Below are 12,365 nucleotides of genomic sequence, written 5' to 3' on the forward strand. Positions count from 1 at the left end.
ACGAGAAGCCCAGATTTCAAAGAACAAAGGGGAAATGTTTTTTGTGATTTTAATTTTGAAAGAGCAGTAACCTTGTAGAAAAAGGAGATTAGAATTGTAATGTAACCAAGGAAAATTGTTTTTTTGTGACTTTAATTTTGAGAGGGAAAAGAGATTAAAACTGTAATGTAACCAAGAATAAGTGTTTTTTGTAACTTTAATTTTGAAAGAGTTTTGATATTGTAATCAGCTGTAACATTGTGGAAAAATCAGAGGAAAAGGATATTAAATTTGTAATATTATACAAATATTTCACTTAGAACGTTTAATGTAAAATAAGTTCTTTTATTTATAATGCTTAATATTTTCTACTAATACTTAACATATGCTGTAATTGACAAAAACCAAAATAGCATCCTCATTTTTTTCTATTTCATTTTGTCCATTAAAAAAGTGTTTTTTTATAGAAAATTTGTCTCTGTATATGTAGTTTATGCTATTTCCGTATTTCACTCCTCCTAAAAAGGTCAAGGAGTATTTTTATTCTTCTAAAAAAATCCTAGGTATAACACTGGTTGCGCAAATATATAAAGTTAAGTTTAACTGTTAGTAACAATAACTATCACAAAGAATGCTTCCAGTAAATAATAAAGAAAAACATCAGTGTTTACATGGAAGGAATATCCTGGAAACATTATTTTCTTTCTGCAAATCAAAACTTCCTGGCATGCTTTCTACAAGAGCTCTATCAATTGCTGAGTGAATAATACTACATGCTTATTTTTTTCTCTCCCCCCCAAAAAAAAAACTCATTTCAAAACAGGTTTTTTGCTTTCACCGAAAATTTACTATAATTTTGAAAATATATCACATCACTGAAATAAAATCAAGATACAAAGCAGCAGGCATGAAAATATAAAAATTAACACACAAAAGGTAATTAATGAAAAATCATGTTACATACGCATATTAATTTTCAATCAAGATTGATATGTAGCAGATCAAATTTAAAGTACTATTTTGAAACAGAACATCAGAATTACCTAGTTGCTCCAGTGCAAGTAATCTTTCCAGAAGACCAAATGCTTGCTGTAGTGTAAGGTTTTCTAATCTTCATAGTAACCATCTGTAAATATATTATTACTATTATTAGTTTATAAATTATATGCATTTACTAATTTTTGAAAACATCTTTTAAAATTTCAAGACATATGATTTATAATATGCAGTTTGACCACCATTAAAATCTAAACTTTACATAAATAAATAAACAATCAAAAGAAATAGGGGAAAAAACAGTTACTCCTTATATTAATTTGCCAGCATGACAAGATTTATTAGTGAAAACATCAATGCAAATGTCACCAAAAATCTATTGAGCATGTACACTACAACCATATATTTAGGTACTGGTTTTTACTACTACAGTACAAAGTTTGCGATCTGGACGTCAGCGATTCTGGATTTAGGATTTTTCTGGGTATTAGATCATCAGTTTAAATCTAGTACGACGAAATAATAAAATTAAAATCATGAAAACGTGATCTATACAATAATGAAGCATTTATCATCTAAAGGGTATCAAAATTTAGGAAAAAAACAGCTTAGTATTTATTTGTTTACTTTATTAAACATTTCCTTGACTGTAAATTGTTTAAGTTGCTTCCTTTTTTGTGCTAATACTTTCTCATCAATTCTATGGACAGACATAATCTCTTGTTCAGATACAAAGTTCCACTGCTCAAGTCCTTAGTTGCTGTGTCGAGAATTCCGACGAACTCGTCAATCAAAATCTCTTCATTTTCAATATTGAAGCATTGTGATCGCAATGAAAAACTTTACTATATCCTCTTCATTTATTACTGCTTCAATGCATTTCTTTACAAAATCCATTAGATAGAAAATTTCACCTGTGTTTTGCAATATCCAAAAGCCTTCAAATTCGCGGCTGTCACCTTCTTCAACCTCACCATGAAATATGGGGGTAGCTGGCCATAAATTATGCCTGCACATTCTTCCACGATCTTACAATGCTCTACACAGCAGATTTTATGCTAACGTATTTAAAAAATTCTTCACACGTCTTGCCAATATTCAAGAAATCTAACATGGATTTTAAAAATGTGACTTGTGATGTGTGAATATATTTGCACTTCACGCACACTGTTCCAATATATATAGGCTGAATGAAGGACTTGGAAGAAAGAATAACATGGATACATTATCTTTCATTGAAACTTTAAGTGAAATATGAGCCCAACAGTTATCTACAATCAGGACAATTTTTTTGTCATCAGGTAAGTCATCATCAAACTTCAAATTTTGCCGAGTCTCGGTATGAAATGATTTTCAAACATATCATACATGTCATCCGTGCTTTTTTGTTTGCATGATATATAACAGGAAAATCTTCACTCCTTTAAATGTCGCATATTTTTTCCGATTACGAAAAGTTAATATTTGTGCGTTCTTTCAGCATTTGCACCTGCTAAAATCGTTAGTCTAGCTTTCGAAGACACCAGTTGGAGCCTTTTCTGTAGAGGTTGCCATGGTATTTTGCTGCACATATTACCAGAAAAAACCAGTTTCATCAATGCTGTAAATTTGTCCTGGAGATAACGTTTCCAAACAAATGTTAACAAAAAATTCATCTGCATACAATTCAGCAACTTCAACTGAAACATTTTGAACTGTAATTTTTAATTGCATTACACCACAGATATTTTAAAATTTGGTTAATCAGTCTATTAAGTATGTGCACTCAGTTTTTAAGTTCAATTCTTCATGAAATATTTTGGCTTGGGCCATTAGCATTGGACCCATCAATGGCATGCCCTCGTTGCATCTCTGTCTCACCATTCCATCTTCACTTTGTCATGAACGTCACTTTTAGCATAGCGAATAATTTTTATGTTATTCATTTCGAATGGGGTGTTGGAATCCACAAAAATTCATAAAGTTCCTTTTTCTGTTATGTCATATACAGTTGACTTTCCAATGCCATACTCCTCGCATAATTTTGACCTATTAATACCTATATCCAATTTTTTCAGCAATCACTTTTTGTTTAATGGACATCGAAACATGCTTTCGCTTTGTAGATCTTGTTGCAGCTCCAGAATTAGAAACTCTTTTCGACATAATTGAAAGTTCAAACTTTAGTTTTCATACAATTGCTGTAATTATAACAGCCTACAAAAAATAATAAGCTGGATCAAATCAGAAAGTTAAGGAATGGCACAATCTGCTATACAGTTAATACTGAAATTCTTTAGAATCAGGTAAGTATCCCTTAAGCCTAGCTTAACAGCACCCGCTAATACATAACTGCCTTTACAGCATGGCAACGAAATGTTCCTACTTACGTCTAATTCTTGCACATGCTTACGGCTTATCTGTGTCTTGAATAAATGAATTCCTACATATACTTAAGCTTACTGACGGCTGGCGCTAGATATTTAATGCAGTCTCTGCGAGTGCTAAATTCTACTACCAAGTGCCTCCGAAAGTTCTAAATTTTTGCCGTCCCTTAATTTTGGGTTCCTAAATTCTAAAAATTTTATCACCCCTTAAATTTGTTACTTGGTGCTTCTCTAAAGTTTGTCTTACCTAAATTTTGGCCCCTGAGTGTGGCCAAACGAGCTCTGGCACCGATTCTGCGTTTATGTGAATACAAAATAAGTCACTCTTAAATAGCACTAAATTTAATCTTTTGGCCTATGAGTATCATTAACAAAATTAATTTTTAACACATGGAAAGAAATTTTTGTTAAATTCTTCCTCGGCAACACATTTAGCAGTGCATTTACCTTAAATCTGTAATCATCGTCAAGCATAATATTAACATAAAATGTTTCCATACTCTTTCTTATTCAATTACTACTTAAAAAAAAAAAAAAAAATTGTTTAGGGATCGCCACATGAGTCATTACTCAAAATGTCATATGTTGATAAACATACAGTGATGAAAGCAAAATATATTAAATAATGATTTGCCAGGTTGGCATCAGGGATATAAAATATTAGATAATATATTTGAGATGTATGCCAAGCAGATATGCAGATACTGAGCTAAATTACTGATTACACAAATTTTCGCTAATATGATTGTTTCTTTAATAACGAGGTGTTTTATTTAGTGCCAAAGTGAAATTAGGAATCAATCTACACGTTTTTTTTTTACAGGGGGAGGGGGGATCAAATCCGCATGCCTAAAGCATGAAAAGAAATTCCTAAAAATTTTTTTGTTGGCGGCTTTAAGGTCTGGACTTCAGATCATTCTGGATATTGGACGTCTGGATCTCGGACTTTGTACTGTACAGAGTTTTCATGAAGTGAAGAAAAATAAAAAGATCACCATAAAAATATTTGCCAAAATCTGATCAAACCACTAACACTGTTAAGCTTAAAATGACATAATTATAATTAACATTTCACTTATCACCTATTCATCATCACAATTCATACACAGTATCTGGTAAAAAATTAACTGGCTATAGAAGCCACCACAATATACAATTTAATAAGCAATGTGATAATTCCTTATTGAAAGAAAAATGGCTTAACAGAATTCTTACCCTTAAAAATTAAATATGCTTTTAAGCTCATGCTTGTTTACATTACTGCAGGCAATAATCTGTTGTTTAATCCCTTGCCTTTGGAGTCCCCCCCCCCCAACAACAGACTCTCAGCTGACTTCGGCTTGGCCACTACTAAGACCAGAAGTGGTGACCACTTTATTATGGAGGCACCTAATAAGTCCGCCACCTTTGCCTCCTATGAAGGGACAGACACTTACAACCACATCTTCTCAAGGATTCGAACTTGTGCCCTGTGATATTGCAACTGGCTTCCCTAACCGTTACACCGTCTGGCTTTTGGAGCAGAAATTGCTTAAAGTACTCCCACAAATGCTCAGTTTCAACTTTGTTTAAAAAATCAAGGTTGCAAATTAATGTGCAGAAGGATCTTTACAAAGTATAGTTTAAAGAATTAACCTTTTTATAAATGAAAACTATCATCCTGTGATATGAATAATACACTTACTGAATCTACATAAAGGGCAGAGATATGTAATTTTTACTTGCATACTGTGTCCCCTCATCCACTTTTTCTGTACATGATTTAGAAATATCTGATAGCATTTTGCAACGTAAAAATGGATAGCAAAGTAATGCTTAAACAAAAAGAATATTATTGAAAGCTATAACAGTCGGGTCCGTGATGCTTAACCGACAGGACATTTAGCAGACACGGACAGTTAGCCGACAAGGGCAGTAAGCCGACAGGACATTTGGCAGACACAGAGAGTTAGCCATCAGAACATTTAGCTACGGGACACTTAACTGTCAAGACATTTAGTCAACAGGATACTAAGCCGACAGTGACATTTAACTGACACGTACCCAATAATTATTTAAACTTATTGTCAATTACAAAATTTCTTGACTTCTCCACAAATTCAATATTTAAGTTATTTTTTCACCTATCAGTAAAATTCATTTTTTGATTCTTATAGATCTCATATGTGCTTTTAATTATTGTGTTAATTTAGCATTGTTTGATATGTATCGTGCTGTTTGGTATATATTGGCCAAACTGAAAAAGCGCTGAAATTTCTCGTCGGGGAATATGAATTAAATTTTGAAAGGAAAAAAGAATTTTTTTAGCTAAGTACGGCGGTCACTTAATTACATTTGGGATCTTCAAAAATTATCTGTAAAGCTTCTTCATTAAATCAACTGGATTCTTTTGAACACTTTCACATCATTAATAATTTTTCTTGTTTACTTAACGATATTAATTTTCCAATCTCGCTCTTTCAAATTTCTAATACCTTTATATTTCATTACTATTTTACTCAATACATCATGTTACATTCTTTTCTTTACAAAATCAATTCGCTCCTCCCACAAATAAAATTTCTTTTCCCTGTTATGAAAAATCTAAATAATGCAATAAAAATTGTTATTCTTGAATTATGCTTTTTATAGAAACATATGGTGGTGAAGGGTTTAGTTTCGAAATATATATTGTTTTGTTATTAGAAACAATTAAAAAAACGTGCATCAGACAAACAAAGGTATAAATTATTGACCTCTATAATGGGCTGTTCATGCCACCATACTTGAGATAAAAATTCTGCAACATTTTATTGACCATGCCTCTTTCTTAAAATACTTAGGTTAATGTTTATAGCACTAAACTGGTGCATTATGTTTAATTTAGAAGTAAAATATTCTTTACGGTTTTATTTCATTCATAACTGAATTCTATTCTTAAAAACTACATTTTTCACTCTTCATATATTGAAAACGTTGCCGATATGAAATTCCAGACGTTGGAAAATCTCCGAAGAGAAATCAGTGGAATCTGCAGAAGGAGGAGCACCAAGCAGGGCGGAGCAAAGCGAGACATCCTGAAAAGTCACCGTAATGTGGTGCCATCTATCAAAGCTAGATTTAACTAGATCAGTCATGTAACTAGATAATATTATGCACTTTTGAAAGTCGCGATATGTAATTTTCAATATAATATGTTAATACGAGTATGTTATATTGTGTCATGTTTTTCTCATAAAATGTAACTTTCTCAATATCTGTTAAAAATGTATAAATTTTCATTTCACTTTTCATTAACTTTTTTTTTTTTCTCTTTCATACCTTCTCTTTCTCATTTCTGTTGTAACTACATGGTAATAGGGAAATTTTTGGTGTCCATTTTCCTGAATGCATTTATAAAGTTCTAGCCTAAAAAGGCAATTTTATTGGAAGAGACTGGTTACATATTACGTAAAACGGTGACTTTATTTCTGTTGGGCCCAACAGCGGCCGAGCGGTAAAGTCACTGAACACTAGCAGTTTGGTCCGAATTTCGAATCCCGCGAACGGACAGGCTTCATGGGTGTTTTCCCCATGCGTAACATGTATACGAGCCAGTTTTCCTTAGAAAGTCCTTCATGAAGGTATCCTTCCCATTAGGCAGATAGCCATCTGGCTTTGCCGTAATTACATAAACCAAACCTACTTCTGGCCGCAGGCCATGAGGTACGAATTCCCGTGCCGGAGTAATCCCATATTAATAAATATGCGATGCCTACCCTGTAATTGTATAGGGTGTAAATAGCATTTTAGATAAAAAAATAGTTCCAGTGTGGCAAATCATTCTACTTCGTGACAGGGAAAGGAAATTTCATTAGTGGGAGGAGCGAAACGACTTTATATGGGAAAGAATGTAATTTGATGTGTTGAGCAAAGTAGTAATGAAATGTGAAAGTATTAGAAATTTAAAACCATTGGAAAGAGCGAGACTCATTGTCGGCTAAGTGTCCGTGTCAATTAAATGTCCTGTCGGCTAATTGGTGTCGGTTAAGTGTCCGCGACCGATAACAGTCAGTGATTTCTTTGAAGTACACAACAAACAATACATTTATTCTTAAGTACTCTTTAATTTGTTATGTTCTTTAAATCTGTTAAGATTTTACTATTACGCAGTGATACTGTTTCTCCTTGGAAACCATATCATTGTATATTTCTCTTCCAAAAATTTTTTTTTAAAAAAAGAGAGAGTTGTGCAATTAAATATGATCTTCACTTTTGTGTTTTCAAGTACTGAGATATCAGTCGGCATATACAGGCATTTTATGTCTACATAAAGAAATTCTACTTGAAAGACATGCAGAATTTTCAGAATATTACTGGGACAGCAGTAATTACATAGGACTCTCCAAAGTAAACAATACTTGAAATTGTTTATATACAAAATCTGGACTTAAAACTGGTAGTGACATTAGCCTTAGATCGGTCATCACATTCCAGAATGCCCAATCCAAACTCCATGGATATATGTGTGTGCATATGCATACATATGCCCAATTGAATATTTCAAATAAAACATTTTAGATTATACTATGATATTTGGTACTTTTCCATATTGTCGGCGCAACCGATAAAGTCGCCAATAATGCTACAATTGATGCCAAACGAAATATCCTCGCTGGTAACCTTTTACGCCTCATTCTCAAAACAAGTCACAGCCATTTCTTATCAGATTGATTGTTTCTTTCAATACTGGCATACAATTACATAGAATTTTTATCAGATAGTACAATTTTATGCTCCTAGGACATTTGCGGTAATTAAGTCAATTAGAATGCAATCACACCGCTCACCTGAAAATATAGAAAAGGCAAAGTCAAGGGTTAAATTCATCAATTCTAATGAGAATACACTAGCGAAGTAAAGCACTGTGGTTTTACATAATTTCTGAGTTCATACGAATTGAAATAATTCTTGCATTTAAACTTGTATTCTAAATTAAGATTTAACTTGAAATTAATGTAGATAATTACTGAGAGAATTAGATTTTTGTAGCGTAGTTTACGTGAAATGAGATCATTTGGGGGCTGATCTTTGGAATATGGTAACAGGTAGTTTGGCGACATTTTGGAGGCGATAAAGGTTACTACCTAGGACTTTGGGAATAATGTGAGAAGTACTAAGTTCCGATTACGCATTATTTTGTGTGAGGGAAATGAGAGATCATGAGATATGTCATGTGACATTAATGGACGAATCACTGTTCTTTAATCAGAAAAGGGTGTAAATTTTTAAAAATATCTGCTGTACAGCATTAGTTTCATTCTATGTTCTGTGAAACAGTGTTGTTTAATATTTGTATCCCATGGCCCTATATAAAGTAAATCCAAAATTTTTATTCCGTTTATGTGTAATTGAAAAGAATTGCAGGATAAGTATGAATGTCCAACATGTGGGTATGAAATGAGATTGTGTGAAAGGAAGGATATTACAGATAGTTTGAATGGTGTTAGATAAGTTTGAATGGCAGTGCAAGAAATCTGGTGAAAATGGACATTTTGTGATCCGCCATGCACTCAAGATTCTGTAGAAGATTAGGTAAGTTAGTATTTTTAATTATTTGAGGATATTATTTTTATGCTTTGTTCTAAATGTAAGGAGCAAATAAATTAATTTGGTATTATTGGAAAATTGTTATTAGCAATGATTTAGTTTAAAGTAATTAGGATTGTAAGCTAATTTTTATTAATTTAATGTATGTGCTTGTTTATATTTTAAGTAGTGTTTTTTAATTTAATTATATTTTAATTTAATGATTGTCATTTTGAGAGTTATATGTTTGTAGTATTTTGGAATATGTTTGAGTAGAAGTAAATGTGCATGGAAAAAATTTAAGTATTTGACACTAAGTATTTGGAACCATTTTTAATGTTTGCGTTAGAAATTGGTAGGTGAGGTTTATAATAGATAATTTAGAGGGAAAAGTTTTTTGATATTTTATTTATTTTATACGTGCAAATGTTCATCCTTGGAAAGGGTATATACTTTTTCGTAATCAGGTAATTTCATATATGTCCATTTTACCGAATTTAAAAATTCACAAAATTTTCATGCATTTTCGTGAAATTTTTCAAATTTATGAGAAAAAAGCAGTGTACATGGATATAGTGAAGAGTGTGTGCAATGCCATTTTTGTGCAATTCTGGGATGTTTTTTTAAGTAAAAATAAGTCGACGTGTACATGGTTTAATTATATTTTAATTAAATGATAGTTATTTTGTGAATTATATGTTTGTAGCAATTTGGTAAATGTGTCAGTGGAAGTAAACATGCATGGAAATAATTTAAATACTTGAGACTAAGTATTTGTAACCATTTTTAATGTTTTGTTATAGATTCAATGGTGACGTTTATAATAGATAATTTAGAGGTAAAAGTTTTTGGATATTTTATTTATATTATACGTGGAAATGTTCGTCCTTGGATAGGGTATGTAATTTTTCGCAATCAGGTAATTTCATATATGTCCTTTTTACCAAGTTTAAAGATTCACAAAATTTTCGTGCAAATTTTTGTAATTTATGAGAAAATAGCAGTTTAGATTGATAAAGTCAAGAGTGTGCACAATGCCATTTTTGTGCAATTCTGGGATGTTTTTTTAAGTAAAAATAAGTCGACGTGTACATGGTTACCGTGTATGTGCGATTTTGAAAAATGCGGCAAGGAGTTTGCGATTCTGCACTTTTTCCCAATTTTGCAGTTAATATTTGTCATGATTAAGCAGTTTTGTTCCATAAAATTTCTAGCATAAGTGTAATTCGGCTAGTAGATTGTTGGAAAAAGTGTTGAGTAAATAAAAAGAAAAGAAACATGTCTTTACTTCGTGAAGATAAAATGGCGGCGGAAAAAAAAAACAAAAAAACACAGAGGGTTGCTGTAGCAGAGTTGGTCGCCAAATTTTCACCAAAAAATTCTCAAGTTACCATAATCCAAAGATCAACCCATTTGGGATCATGTGATATGAACCAGAGAATCAGCTGTTGAACCATGAAAGCATAGTAAATTCTTAAATTAATGTCTTTTTATAAATTTATTGGCTTTTTACAAAATTTTAAATGATATTAAAATGTTTATGCCTTCCAAATAAAAAATTCTTAGAACTAACATTTGTTAACATTTTTTATGCATATACTGTATGTTGTCGCCAATAAAGTCTGCTTGGCGAGATTTGCCCCAGTGAAACAGAAAAAGTGTCTGATATTTTATCATACAGCTAAGAATGAAATTACTTCTCCAACTAATTCTAGGAAACTATATTAACAAATCAGTCCAATAGAAAATGTTAATACAGTCAAAAGTCGTTAATTTGGACACCCATAATCAGGAATGATCTATAATCCGGACCTCAAAGCTACAAACTTTCTGCGCATGCGCATAGGCATTTACGCATGCACGTAAGACCTTTACGGCTGCAAATATCAGTGTGCGCAGGCGCATAATACATTTACGCATGCGCGTTTAATGTATAACGGACAGTATAAGCTAAGCTAAAATTATCTAATTCAGTTAATGTTGCAGATTGCGTGTTCTTTAATCTTCGAATTGGATCCGCCTTATTATCTTTTGCAGACTGTTACAGCAATTTTATAAAAGTAAGCTTGAACTTTCGATTATGTCAAATAGAATTTCCGATATATATTTATTAATGTGCAAAGGATCTACAAAGTGAAAGTATGCTTCGAAGTCCATTAAACAGAAAGTGGAATTGCTGCAAAAAATGGATAAAGGCATATCCTTTGATTATCTAATCATTCCGAATGCTGTTAATGGGAAAATACCATCAACAGCATTCATTTATTTTATAAATGTATGAAGTAAATCGATCACAATGAATGAAATTAAAAATGCTTTAAAAAACTCAATAGTACAAAATTCTTAAATAGCACATAAATTTAAATGTTTATAAATATTAATGTAAAAATGCCCAACCCCAAAGCAAGATCATAATAATTTCTTCATATAAACAAGCTATAGCATCTTTAATGATTCGTACTTCACCTTAATAAATATTTTTGCTTAAGGAATTATTTCATTATTTTATAAATATGCGCATGCACATTACAAAAATGCAAGATATAATATCACTACATCAGTGACTAATGAATAAAAATAATGACTATTTATATCTTTTTAAATTATATTCATTTAGATATATAACAAATGAAACAATCAGCACGTGGTAGTAAATAATAAACTTACTCCACTTTCTCTTCTATATTCTACATTAGCTCCAGTTAATGCTATCTGACGGAGATTCAAATGACATCGCACATTAAAGCTACACACCACATTACTAATTGATATGTTCACAACTGGCGTATCCTCATTAGAATCGTCTTGTACATCAATTTGTTCAATAGCATTGTCTTCATCGCATTTTAAAACAGTCGAATTGGTTACATTGACGACATTAAGAGTTTGTGGATCAGTACACATATCTAGGTAATGATTGCTATAAGCAATGTTTTTACCCCCTTCGTAGGTGGTCATTCTGTGATTTGAGAACTCAAAGAGGAATCAAGAGTTTAATTGAAAGTACTATTAAGTGAGAGTTGCGTAAGTAACAATAGATCACATCAGCATTTCACCCAAGCCCTTCTGAGAATATAAAGTTCAAAACTAACGGAATTAAATTAAACAGAATCGGATGGTCATTTTAAAATAACCCATAAGACGAAAATTATACTTTATAAAGAGGTAGATCGGTAACAGCGCACATTTGCTTCCTTCACAGCTATCAAAACTAGAAGAACATCTACAGTCGCTTCGGAACGTTGCCTCGGCTCTGGCAAGGGTTGCAAGGCGAGTTGAAGACAGGAAGCAATGAACAGCAAAGTTTCAAATGCGCAAGCGCAACGGTAATAAATTAAAAAAATAATAATAATAAAAAATAAATAAATAAATAAATAAATAAATAAATTATAAATTATAAAATTTCGGTGTTTTAAAGAATATAAATTCAATTCGAGAATAATAAAATGTCGACAACTTTCATCATAAGTTTTTATT

The 12,365-nt window shown here is 31.9% G+C and overlaps 1 protein-coding gene across 1 annotated transcript in view; it reads right to left on the bottom strand.

The window, feature by feature from the left end:
* LOC118204882 (TATA box-binding protein-like 1) overlaps positions 1–12,147 on the bottom strand; it is a 46,108-nt gene extending 33,961 nt beyond the window's left edge. Inside the window, exons 1-2 of the mRNA XM_085821161.1 lie at positions 11,556–12,147; positions 1,023–1,105 (exon numbers count right to left, since the gene is read on the bottom strand). Coding sequence (XP_085677287.1) covers positions 1,023–1,105; positions 11,556–11,846 — 374 coding nt within the window. The 5' untranslated portion in view covers positions 11,847–12,147. The remainder of the gene's footprint in view (positions 1–1,022; positions 1,106–11,555) is intronic.
* Between the last annotated feature and the right edge of the window lie 218 nt (positions 12,148–12,365).

This window comes from Stegodyphus dumicola, chromosome 7 (assembly GCF_044657685.1).
Source record: "Stegodyphus dumicola isolate Sdum_Otavi_A_Nest chromosome 7, ASM4465768v1".
Taxonomy (NCBI): domain Eukaryota; kingdom Metazoa; phylum Arthropoda; class Arachnida; order Araneae; family Eresidae; genus Stegodyphus; species Stegodyphus dumicola.